The sequence below is a fragment of the Pseudorasbora parva genome, chromosome 1 (assembly GCF_024679245.1).
Source record: "Pseudorasbora parva isolate DD20220531a chromosome 1, ASM2467924v1, whole genome shotgun sequence".
NCBI classification, from domain to species: Eukaryota; Metazoa; Chordata; class Actinopteri; order Cypriniformes; family Gobionidae; genus Pseudorasbora; species Pseudorasbora parva.
This window is the reverse complement of record NC_090172.1, coordinates 7,155,984-7,169,347: the sequence shown is the minus strand read 5'-3', so window position 1 is coordinate 7,169,347 and position 13,364 is coordinate 7,155,984. Positions and strand designations below refer to the sequence as shown.

At 39.4% G+C, this 13,364-nt stretch overlaps 1 protein-coding gene across 4 annotated transcripts in view; it reads left to right on the top strand.

The window, feature by feature from the left end:
• Nucleotides 1-13,364, top strand: part of ampd3a (adenosine monophosphate deaminase 3a) — a 29,488-nt gene that overhangs the window by 5,760 nt on the left and 10,364 nt on the right. For 2 of the 4 annotated variants that reach the window (XM_067414129.1, XM_067414045.1), the window contains 10 exons: nucleotides 4,878-5,100; nucleotides 6,217-6,394; nucleotides 6,535-6,700; nucleotides 7,118-7,337; nucleotides 7,425-7,554; nucleotides 7,633-7,827; nucleotides 7,913-8,044; nucleotides 8,933-9,096; nucleotides 9,195-9,321; nucleotides 9,897-10,060. In XM_067414129.1, coding sequence (XP_067270230.1) covers nucleotides 4,878-5,100; nucleotides 6,217-6,394; nucleotides 6,535-6,700; nucleotides 7,118-7,337; nucleotides 7,425-7,554; nucleotides 7,633-7,827; nucleotides 7,913-8,044; nucleotides 8,933-9,096; nucleotides 9,195-9,321; nucleotides 9,897-10,060 — 1,699 coding nt within the window. Of the gene's footprint in view, nucleotides 1-1,982; nucleotides 2,156-2,430; nucleotides 2,709-4,877; nucleotides 5,101-6,216; nucleotides 6,395-6,534; nucleotides 6,701-7,117; nucleotides 7,338-7,424; nucleotides 7,555-7,632; nucleotides 7,828-7,912; nucleotides 8,045-8,932; nucleotides 9,097-9,194; nucleotides 9,322-9,896; nucleotides 10,061-13,364 lie in introns of those variants that run through there. The other 2 variants (XM_067414215.1, XM_067413953.1) reach the window with 2 other exon arrangements.

Genomic DNA, 13,364 nt, shown 5'->3' with positions numbered 1-13,364 from the left:
TTTTGAATTTGAATTTGAATTTGAATTTGAATTTGGTGACTTCTAGACAATTCCCTGAATGCGTCGCTGCCCTGTGAGGCCATTCCCAAAGCCACCATTACTGGATTACAGTGACTGAGTTACAGTCACTGTAATTAAACAGACACTACAATTAAAAACTGAATGTGTCTGTTCAATATAATGGTCGAGTCGCCGCGTGGGTCTCACAGCACTCACTCAGATTAGGAGTCAGATTACATTTAACATCATAAATGAACTTATGAGCTCTCGTGATGAGAGCTGAGGAAATCGCGACCACATTCGCGGCATACATTCACAACGGGAGTTCAGTCTGGTGCGCTTTCAATTCATGCCTTTAGAAGCTTAACTTTCAAAGAAATTAATTTGAGAAGTTAAAACACTTACATTGCTTGGCATCCATTTAAATTAATGCCTGCAGCTGTGAGCTGTGCTGTGAGTGATCTCCCATGTCCGGGTTGAAAAAATGTGGAAATAGCTCCCTCTGCTGGCTGTAGTCTTTAGCCTTTGGCCAAACATTCCAAAGATGACGCAAATATCATCAATTTGCGTCACGGGAGAAATTTTTCCAGAAATAAAATGCATAAATCTCTCGTCTCAGGGGGATATGAGGGGGGGGACGCACAATCATTCGAATATACTCCAGGGTTTCTACTGATACAAAGCCATATGCTAATCGCTAAAGTAACCCTTTAAGGTATATACAAACTATGTCTACTAGGATACTTATCACGAAGGACATGTTGACATACCTCTTGTGTGAGTTTGTCCGTATAAGCGCTTTGAGACTTTCCGTTTAAGACTTGAAAGAGAACTCAATATTTACAGATTTTCTCACAGTGCACGCAAGTTCTCATTGGCATCTTCTGGCACTTCATCATGCGGGTGATGACGGCGAAATTGACTGGTCATATTCGAACATACAGCAGCACTCGTATGCAGTGAACAAAGTTTACAAAGAGGTGAAACAGTATGCTATTTTTATTTATCCGCGACGGTCACCTGTAGGTGAAGCAAGTTTACCCGCTACAACTCAAAATCACCCGCATTTGGCTGGTGGCGGGTGCTTATTTCCATCCCTGTTCCAAAGGTATGAAATGAAAACGTGCCAGACTGAACACGCGTTGTGAATGTATGCTGCGATCTCAGCTCATCTCAGCTCTTTGCTCGTAATGAATGTAATCTGACCCCTGCTGCATTTGTGCCGGCACACTCACATTATATTGAACAGACACATTCAGTTTTTAATTATAGTGTGTGTTCTCTAACTGAACTAAATTATTTTATTACTATGAAAATAAAAACAACAGTAGGGGCATATTAGGTGCCGCGGAGGGCAAGTGAACCAGATCATCTCAAGGAAGGTTTTTTTTTAAACACTCAGCTGAGTGTTGAACTGAGTAAAAACATGTTATTAAATGTTGTCTTTTGTTGAACAAGAGTTTCATAAATGCTTGTGATGTTTGGAAAGATGTTTGAGGTGTGTTGCTTTATCAAACGCAAATTGCAATTAATTGCACATCCCTAATACATTGTGTGTAATTACATTGTACACAGGGTATCTTGATGACAAAGCACCTCTGAGCCTTTAAACAGACCCTCAGGTTCAAGAAAACACAGTGGTTGCACACAAAGTATTTACAGCCTTTGGTGTAGCAAGGCATTCACAGACACTTGCACAGCTTACACTACAGATCCTGGCTACGGTTTAGCTTATATACTCATCAACATGATCTGAAGCCATTAGAACCTGCCTGTACTACATTAATCTCTGATAAAGCTTTGCACCACGCAGACCCTCAAATCCCTTAGTCACATGAGCCACAACTCTCCCTGATCGATATGTGAAAGAGAGAATGAGATGGGGAGATATTCGGGCTGTACCTTAATTCCACCCTGACAAATCCACTTCCAGTTCCTCCCCCAGCCCTGTCCATGCAGCCTGTAATAATACCCAACACATCACCAGGATTGTTGTCGCGTCCACGTGACCTGTCTCCAAGTTTCAGGTCAGGCTGACAGGCGCACTTGGTCTGACAGAGAGAGCTGGGTAGGTTTTGCTGTTGGAGCTCCAGCTGGATAAGGTATGAGATAAAAGCAGCGTTTACAGGAACATAAAGGACAACTGTTGGATCAGGTAAACATAATTCCCCTTTGTCCCCTCACAATGATTTTTTTACATTCTGCTTTTCATACCAGGGTATACAAGTATGTGAAAGTGGATCTTCCTGTGCACTTCAAATGATCAGTGTGCCTGAGAATGGTTTGTTTATTCTGTGGTTTCAAGTGGATGTGATACAAATAGAGGCTGGGCATGCTCTCATGCTCTGGGACAACATAAACAGCACTCTTTCTGTCAACACCCAGTTTAAGCTCTGAAGTAACTAAGAGGTATCAGTTTCGGGGGTGATTACCTCTGGACTTTTAGTGACATGATGTCTCATGCTAATAGCCAGCAGGACTGTTTATCTGGGTCTGAAATGATACATGCCTAAAGCAAGGTCAGAGCTGGGATTAAACGCTGTTCTCGGGGGGTGAGGGATGGCTGAAGCTATCAAAGCAGATGCTCTTTTGGCCACAGACCCCGTTCACGTGGACCGTTGGGTTTCGGAGATCAACTCTGGGATTTGTAGGGCTGGATTTTAGGGGTTGTGAACAAGTAAATCCCTCACTACCCCCTAAAAAGCCAGGTTTGTATGTACGCATGAGATGGGTTGGGAGGATTGAGTAAGATCTTGTTTGTGAGCGGTTATATGTAGGATCGAGGGTCGCTTTTTGTTGACAGGCGGTGGTGACATATTCAAAGGATTAGTAGCTCTGTGGACGTGAGGCTTTCTACCTCTTAAAATAGAGAGAGGGAGAGAGAGATACTCAAGAAAACAAAACGGTAGTCAGAGACTGCAGTTTCCCAGAGTGCGACTGGGCATGTCCCACACCACACCATACATGCACACAAAACATATACCAAGTCGAAGTGCATCCTAAGAACAGCCGAAGCCGAGATGGCGCTGACGGGGTTTGAAGGTAAGAATAGCAGCAGTCGCACAGCTGTGCATGTCAGGTCTCCACAGACAGAAGTAGTGTACCAGAACCAGACTATTTTATGACAAGTCTTATAGGTACAGAGGCAGGGTAGAACAACATCCTTGTTGTTTTAGTCTCATAACGTCAGTTAATGGAAATGCTGTCATTTTGTATTTTTTTTTTTTTTTACTGCATATCTGTATTGCAAACTAGGCTTGTGTTTTGGAGATATTGACGCTTGTGATCGTTGTAGGGATTGTGATTTAAAAATGTATGGTTTTATTTCTCCGTCAATAGAGCTAGATAGAATATGCTCCAATTTCATGTCGGATATCCTCTGGCTTGTTCTCTGATGTCTGTGGTACCTATGGTTACACAGCTGGTGCAACAGTCAGTATGTGACGGGCACAAATTCTACTTAGTTTGGTAGTTTCTTTGAACAACCAAAAAGAATGGAAACCTTGACAAAGGGATTTAGGTTTATCCCAGAATAGCATTTGATGTGGCCACCGTGGACCATGTTCAGGAAATAGTTGTACCCAGGGCTCAGACACTTGATCTGTCCTTACACAAGCATAGCTATTTTATAGGGCAGTGTGTCTGCAGCTGTGCACTGGCCTAGTGACTGTCTTTGCTGGCCTGAATCAATGGCCTGGGAATGCATATGGCATCTCGGGGACTATTTACAGCAAGCGTGTTGACAGGAGCCATGAAACATACATGAAAGTAACACTGTTGTTTTCGCGGAAACAACAACTGAGGGCTAGTACAGTACTTTTGGAGACTAAACACTTGTTTGGTTTCAACATGACTTAAATATTGGGCACACTTATGGGATTGGCGAACATAGGCCTTGAGAAACTACTTCATAAACTCAGCAGCTTAAAAGGGGCCTGTTATGCAAAATTCACTTTTATATTGTTTTTAAACATATTTATGTGTCCGCAGTGTGTGTATACAATCACCCCATTGTTGTAAAAATCCTTCCAATCAGTTTTTTTCCCGATAAATCTGAAAGTTTCTCAAAATGAGCCGTTCAGGAATGTACTCCAATGTGACGTCACATTACACAGGCCCCGCCCACTACTGGCGTCGGAAACTGCAATATTAGCTTAGCTCCTCCCCTCGGTGAGCTGTACACAGTCTGCCATGTTTATCTCCTCGCCAGAGAATTTAACTGCAGTATTCAAGTAAGTTGTTTGGTTCATATTATAATACGCTTCTGTCACTTTAATAAACAGATCTAATATACACCTGCAATTTCTTTATTTGCTGTCTATGTTCACAGACATAACCGACTGTGTTTATGTGAACTTTGTGTGTTTTTGACATAACCTTGTGTGTATTTGACAGCGTAAGCGCAATAAGACGTGAAAGAGAACTTAATTTAATACTCATGGGACGGGACGTCTGACATGCAGCTTTCTGTGCGTGTGCTTTGGATGTGTGCACTCAGAAAACCATTTATCAGAAGTTTAGACTGATATGGCTTTAAAAAGGCATGCAGATAATATGACGATGAAGAACTGTAATGTCACGTGAGTGTGACAGCGGTAGAGATGATAATCAAAACCAAACAGATGTTTTAGTTTTTGACAAAGTTTCTGAGGCATGAAATGTACAGGCTCCGCCCTCTTCTGGAAAGCATGTTTTTCCTTCCACTCAAAAATTGGTATTTACAACATGGTATAATAAACGATATGTGGGGTATTTTCAGCTGAAACTTCACAGACACAATCTGGGACCACCTTATATTTATATTACATCTTGTAAAAAGGAGCACAATAGGTCCTCTCAATGTTACTGAGGTGTGTTTTACATGTGCCTCTTTACAGATATGCCACGGCAATTTCCGAAGATTGCTCTCAGTGATGTGGATGAGGAAGTTCGTCTGCTGGCAGAGAAGGTGTATGCCTCAGCAATAAAGGAAGAGGACACAAAAGATGCCCTTTCCATGTACACTGTCCCTGAGGACTGTCCCATTGGCCTGCAGGAAGCCAAACAGAGGGAGCTACTCAGAGAACTGGCTGAGCAACAGTCAGAAGAAAGTGCCAAACGGTCAGCATCATTTTATTTGCTAGCAGTTGCTTTATCCTGTTTGAAACACCAGACCAAACCAGTCAATGGGGGACAAGCTGGTCTTTGGAACATGGTAGCTGGTTTGCTTCTGGCTAGGGCTGTGCGATATTGAAGAAAAATGTGATATGCAATTCCTTGTTAAGTAATGTGATATTCGATATGCAATAAGATATTGCAATTAGTGTGTAAAATCTCTTTAAATTACATTAAAAAAATTATTTAAAAACTGACTGATACCATTTAGGTGTTTCATATTCTTTCTGGGTAAAGAAAGTATCGTTACAACTTCTGAAAGTGATAAAACAGTGTTTTATTTATACAACAGATATAATTTTAACATCAAGGTAAACAAACAAACAATGTAATGTAGACACAACTGAACTGAAGGGATCACACTCTTTCTGGGAGGCGGCTTGTGCGCAGACAGCGCGAGACTGCAAGGAGTTGTTTTTTGCAAGTTGTTGCGTTTTAATAACTCTTTTTACCATCAAGATAGTCACATAGGTAACAGTCGTGTACCCAGTCTATTCTCTGCTATATGCGTCGAACTTAAGTACACTTTTCACAATGCTGAAGTAGCCTATAAAAAATCTTTCAGATATTGGGTGCCGATGCGATATGCATATTGCGATATATACATTTACGATATTTTGATCTTTTCGATATGTTGCGCAGCCCTACTTCTGGCCAAACATGGTTGTTTACCAGTGTGACCAATATGGTCTACATGGTTGAAACCAGGTCCATCAACTGGTCTGGTCAATCATATAGACCCAGGGTGTCCAATCCTGCTCCTGAAGGGCTAATGTCCTGCAGAATGTTGCTTCAACCCGCCACATAATACCTGAGTGGACATTTCTAGTGATACTGAATGCCTTTTATTAGCTGTTTAACTAGGGTCGAGAGCTAAACTCTGCAGGACAGTGGCCCTCTAAGATTAGAAACCCCATGTAATGACCATCTTAAAAACATGTCAGACCAGCTACCATCAGAAGCTGGATTTCATTGGATTTTCCAGCTGGGTAAATCATGATACATGTGCTTAGTAAATTAATAATAAAAATTGTATCCCCCTTTCACTTTAATCCTCTGTAGGAAGAAGAGTTTTAAAATTATTCGATCTCAATCTATGTCACTGCAAATCCCATTAAGTACGGAGAGTGTCCGGGGTGTGGTGACCCCCCTCATTTCTCCTTCCTCTACCTGCTCCTCCATCTCACAACATTTCCCGGAGTTTCAAAGAGTCATCATTAGCGGAGACTACTGTGCTGGGGTGTGTATTATTAGAATGGACAATCAACCACTTTTCTGTACTTTCAGTCATAATCTGTTGGAAGTTCAACTAAAGGCCCTTTAAACAGCTGATAATATTTAACAATCATGTTTTGTTTTACAATCACTGCACACTTGCAGATTACAGTTGAGGATTATGAGCAAGCAGCTAAAAGTCTGCTAAAAGCGCTCTTTATTCGAGAAAAATACTCAAAACTGGCATATCACCGGTTCCCACGGACCACTACACAGTTCCTACGTATAGCAGCAAATGAAAGGTGGACAGAAGAAGATGAAACCCTTCCAGGTACGTCTGCTTTTGCTCAGGGTTCATAACCACATGACATGGAGGCCATTTTCTCATTCTAGGTTTATTTATGGCTCTGTAAACATTTTCATGGAATTTCTGTTTACAAATTTTAGTCCCTAAAAAAGTCCCTTCCCAAGACATCAGCATTTAACTAATTATAGAAGACACATAAGAGTTGACATGAGTTATGTGTAGTAACTAAGAACAACTAAGAAAAATATGTTCTAGAATAGGAAACGATTCTGAAGGAGAAAACATATTTTTGTAGGGATACTGTATTGGTCTACTGATGTCTTCTTTCTAACGTAACCAGCAAGACTTTCTTGGTCAACCAGCTTCACCAGCTGTGTTGCCTGCCCGTTTTTTGTTGTTGTTGTTGTTGTTTTTTTGGCTGAACCCTTCTGCTCTCTACAGATATCTGTCCCTGCCCTGGTGAGGGTGAGGACCCTTACAGCATGGAGAATATTCCAGAGAACCTCAATTATCAGATGCAGATGAAGGATGGCATTATTTATGTATATGAAAACAGTGAAGCTCTAAGCATGAACAAACCACGCTGTTTGCCTTATCCAGACCTAGAAACATTTGCCATTGACATGAGTCATGTGCTAGCCATGATCATTGATGGGCCTACGTGAGTCTCTTACCAATATTACCACAGTGGTAATTAGTTCTGTATTTGCAAATCCAATAAACTGAAACATATTTCTTCTTTAAACAGTAAGACCTACTGCCATAGACGATTAAGCTTCCTTGGGTCAAAGTTTTACCTTCATGAAATGCTCAATGAAATGGCAGAACTGAAAGAACTCAAGGGTGTTCCTCATAGAGATTTCTACAATGTCAGAAAGGTATACGTTGAAACACTCATTAATGTGAAATAAATGTGATATCCCATGTGGTCTAACTACACACATGCTCACTTACAGGTAGACACGCATATTCATGCAGCAGCCTGTATGAGCCAGAAACATCTGCTTGATTTCATCCAAACCACCAATAAAACTGATGCAGAGAGAGTTGTCCTGGAGAAGGGAGGGCTTAAACTAACTCTCAAACAAGTGTTTAACAACCTGAACATGGACCCTTATGATCTTACTGTAGACTCCCTAGATGTTCATGCCGTAAGTAACGTTTTATCTATGTGTTTATAGCCCAAGAATATGCTAGTGGCTTGTACAGTATGCATCATGTTTCGTGTATTCACAGGGCAGACAGACCTTCCATCGCTTTGACAAATTCAACTCCAAGTACAATCCAGTAGGAGCAAGTGAGCTAAGGGAAATCTACTTGAAGACTGATAATTACATCAACGGAGAGTATTTTGCCCGCTTGGTCAAGGTATAGTCATTTTGTCACAATAATACTAAGGCTGTAGATTTGGTTGGGAGGGACAATCTATTACAAATATTAAGGCATATTATTGTTTAACATTCATTTCATTAAATGTTCTATCAATATAAGTCAGTTGACAAGTCAGTAAGTCAGTCAACATTGTGATGCTCAAAATTTTTAACCTAAAGGCCCACTGAAGTGCCTTGAAACGCGCATTATTCATTGTGTTGATGTTTCCAGTAAACCAGGACGAATGGCCGGAAAAGACCGAACAGCTCCTTATCTTTTTTGAAATGGCCAGTAGCATTTAGTTTACAAAATGATTTGGTAACCTGGTAAAGCCCCAGTTTCCTCCTAATCTCTAACCGGTTCTCCTCCTAATCTCCTCCTAATCTCCTCCATATCACTTTAAAATAAAACATTCTCTTCAGAGTTTAAATGGGTCTGATAGATTTTGGGTTCTGCACTGACTCGTGCATATGATCCGCTCTGTGCTATCATGTCTCTGGACCGTACACTGCGGTGGGTCGCATGAATGGAAAGCATGTCGAAAGCTTGCCTAACACCATGTGGAAAATAGTGAACAAGTGGACAATTTTAGCTGCTGCTCTAGCGTCTATTCATAATGTAGGGGGTGGGTTTCAGATTCTAGAGAGCATTTGATTGGACAGAAAATTTAATGAGAAGCGGAAGTACAAAGTGCTGGCATCAAAGTCCCTGATCCTTATTGCTGGAAGTGACAGGCTAAGTTTTAAATGCTTATATTTTCTAAATGTGAATTACACTACATCTTTTGTTTTAGATGTCTTTTATTTCTTTTATTTTATAACTTAATTTAGTTGTACCCATATATTTCTCATTTATAAGTCTTCAGTGTCTTTTTGTCTCTTTTAGGAAGTAGCACATGATTTGGAGGAGAGCAAGTATCAGCATGCCGAACCACGACTGTCCATCTATGGTCGTTCCCCTGAGGAGTGGGAAAGTCTCTCCCATTGGTTTATTCAGCACAAAGTGTACTCTCCAAATATGCGCTGGATCATTCAAGTGCCCAGAATATAGTAAGTAGCTTCATTAATTCTAAATATGTTCAGTGCTTTGTTTTCCAGAAAGTTTAAATCTTGTTTTATAATTCTGTTGTAATGCTTATTTCTTCCAGTGACATTTTCAAGTCACGCAAGTTGATTCCTAATTTTGCCAAGATGCTTGAGAACATTTTCCTTCCCCTGTTCGAGGCTACAGTGAATCCTCAGAAGCACAAAGAGCTCCATGTATTTCTAAAATATGTAAGTTTAAGGTTCATAATAGATTATTTTTAATCATGTAAAATTTATTTAACTGTTTGAAATATCACATGGCTAAAGGTAGGGGTTCTAATGAACTGTTTTGAATAATACAGTACTTCCAGTGAATGCAAATCTATAGCATACAATAATGTTTTAGAGAACTGTGTGCTTTCAGCATTTCAAAAAGTGTTGCTTCAACATGAAAAATGTGACTGGTCTGCACAAAGCCCAGATCTGAACCCCACTCAACATATTTTCAAGGATTAATTAAAATGACAACCACGAGTCAGGCCCCATCAGCCAACATCTGACCTCTGACCAATGCCTGAACTCACTAATGCTCTTGTGTCTGAATGGGAGCAAATCCCTGCATCCATGTTCCAACATCTAGTGGAAACCTTCTCAGATGAGTGGAAGCTGGTGTCTGTCCATATAGTGTACATATTTTATATAAAAAGTAGTTTTGATTATATCATGATCATAGCTACTACATTGTTAGAACTTTGGGTGCACTTCAAATAAATAATTTGGCATGACTATCACACATTCCTCATTGGATGTCCCTTCTTTCTCAGGTGACTGGCTTTGACAGTGTGGATGATGAATCCAAGCATAGCGATCACATGTTCTCTTATAAGAGCCCCAAGCCTGAGCAATGGACAACAGATGACAACCCACCCTACAGCTACTACCTCTTCCACATGTATGCCAACATCATGGTCCTCAACAACCTCAGGAAGTATGTGCTCCCATTACATCTGTTCCACACACCAACTGGAAAATTCCATTAGCTAAAGGGAGAGGCTACATATCTCATAACAATAGGAGAAGTATCTGCACTAAAGGGGGAAGTAAACAGAGATTACTTTAATATTTGCAAGATCTTCTATTATACCCACAGGCTTTAATAAACATTGAATTAGTACTGGAAGGCATTCAAGAACAAAAGGTTTCCAATTACATGTGTGAGTGTTTTATCATGCACCAGGACATCTATAAATACCACTGTATCAGGAATACACTCATACTGGGTTACAACTGTTAAATCCTGTGGAATACTGTCAGTAAAAACAAACTGACATCATCTTTCCACTTTATAAAGGATGGATTATGAAACAGATCAATGCGGTCAGGAAGAGGTATAAATGTATGTACACAGGAAATATAATCACGAGAAACAGTAAATGCTGTGGAACTGGCTTCATGACAAAAAAAAATTTCATCTGACTATATCAACCTGACAAATTAAATTAAATGAAGTAGATAAATCAAGTCAGATCTTTGAAATAACTGCATTTTAATACATTTTTTCGCCTATGTGTGTGTTAGTATGGCCCCCATAGGATTTTTACTGTGCCTCTCTGGCTGTCCTCTGGTCCCTTCAGGTCTTCATAATTTTGCGATCACTGAATTGAATAGAAAGTCATCCAGCTTGCATTTTTGTCTTATTTGTAAGGCTGCTCTAGACCAAAGATTTTTCTAGTTGACTGGTAGGCATTATTTAAATGACTATAATATATCAAAGTTTCAGGTAGGTGTGGGCAACATGACCAAAATCTTATATCATAATAAGAGTTATTTTATTTCACAATAACGATGTATGTCACAATATAGTTATTTGCATCTATTTTGGTATTCGATAAAGTTATGATATCAAAATTGGATACCACTGAAATGTCATAATTCTTATCGCCATTTTCGATATTTAAAAATACTAACCTAAAAGAACTCTCAACCTTACTAAAGACAAATACACAGCGATAAAGAAAGAGCAAAGAAAACAAACTACAATAAAACAAAGACAAATGAAATAGACCTACCTAAAGACATCTAGCTCTATAAATACTACATCAAATGTATTAAAGGAATAGTTCACTCAAAAAGGAAAATTCTGTCATCATTTACTCACCCTCAAGTTGTTCCAAACCTGTATGAGTTTCTTTCTTCTGCTGAACAAAAAAAAATATATATATTTTGAAGAATATTTTTAACATTTACTACCAAAGTATTTTTTTCCCTATTATGGTAGTAAATGTTTTTTCTCTCTGCTTGTTACAAACATTCTTCAATAAATCTTTTTTTTTTGTGTGTTCAGCAGGACAAAGAAACTCATACAGGTTTGGAACAACTTGAGGGTTGTACAATAATTTGAGGCAATGAGAATAGTTTTTGTGCGCAAAAATCCCCTAAATAACAACTTGTATAGTTACGGCTGATTTCAAAACACCGCTTCAGAGCGTTATAAATCAGCGTATCGATTCAGGATTCGTAACACATGTCAAATCGCCAAACCGAGGGTGAGTGATTAATGATAGAATGTTTTATTTTTGGGTGAACTAATCCTTTAAATTAAAAAAAGAAAGGGAAAAAAAATAATAGGAGAGAGTTTCATAGTTTCAACGTAGTTTGTGTTTATTGCAGAACATTTTCGTCTTTCCAAACAAAATTTGCAAAGTTTTTATCAGATATTTTATAAACGGGTCACTACATTACAGATTTCTGCTCATTCAAAATCAGATTCAGATAAGCACTGTATGATTAGTTTGAATGCATTAGAGAGAGCGATTGCATGTGTGAATAAGTGCTACCTGTTTAAAATGTGCTTTCACCCGATCATATTCAGTATGAAGAAGGTACAAAAAAATTCCTTGAACTAGCACCCAACGCTCATGTCCATCGCTATCATCATAACCTTTACATTTTATCTGATTGGAGTGATCCATCTGTATCAAGCTAGTTAAAAGTGTTTAACCTGTGAGTTCTGGCAAAAAATGCTGTTATATTATGGGCCGTCGGCATGAATTGTACTTGTGATGGAGCGGTAGTGGAGTGCTTTCAGAGCGAGTGAAAACCACAACGCTCTGACTTTTAAAAAATCCACTCTTCACTCCATTCAAAATCATACCACTCTGCTCCCACTTCACTCCACTCACATACTCTGCTACCGGTATATCACCCACTCATAGGTTCAGGGCTGAGAAAGAATATTATATGTAACATTACTAAAATGATAATAGATTTAATAGATTTTATTCAAAACGCACTTCTCATTCTGAAGAATATGGAAATGTTATAATGGAAAAGGGAAAATAACAAAAATGAATAAAAAGTAAAAATATACAATAATAAAACAGACTCTCTGAACAGAAAAGTCTTCAGTTCTGCTTTAAACTGATCCAGGTTCTATACTGTTCTCAGCTCACTGAAAATAGTTCTACATTACAGAGAAATACTAAACCATAATAATGAGTCTAAATTAAGCGCTCAAGAATAAAGCTTGCTGCAGCGCACCGACAAATATTTCACGAGTTCACACTTACATCAATTAAATAGAGTAAAGATTATGCGTATTTGGCGTGCTGTCCGGGGAGGGCTCCGGGCTCGGAAAATTTGCCCGAACCCAGAGCATCCCCCCCCCCCCCCCCCCCCCCCCGACATGGATAGTTTAGAACTAGATTGCAATTTGTGATTTGTTTTGATATTTATAGCAGTTGATTTAAGTAAGTGCGGAGAAGGGGTGGTGGTGGGATGCTAAGAAACTGTCAATGACAGGAAGGTCAATCGGCTGTCTATATACACCTCCTATCATTGATTAACTGATTAGTTTAATGTGCTCCTCTTGTGTTCCAATTGGGTTAATTATCTGAGCCTGCTCCACCTGTGTTTAATTAGATTTAATTGTTTGCGCGTGCTTCTCCCGAAATTAGTTTGTGAAACTTCAAAACGATTGTGTCGAAAGGAGAAAAAAAAATAGATTTCAGATTCCTTGTCAGCTGCAAAGCTGAAGTTGACGATGCTGACTCATCATTTCCGTACTAGTATAGTGGATGAGAGAGATGAAGAAAAATAATCTCTGCATTTCTTCTCTTCTCTAATTGCTTTGCATTGTATATTACGAATATTGGTGACTCCTTGACAAATCGCTTTGTTCCTCTCTTGTAAGTCGCTTTGGCCATGTTAACCATTTGTCAGTTACGGACTGCGTGACTTTGCCACTTCCACAGAGTGCCTGTTTTATTTTTCTGTAACCAACCAACCAATTC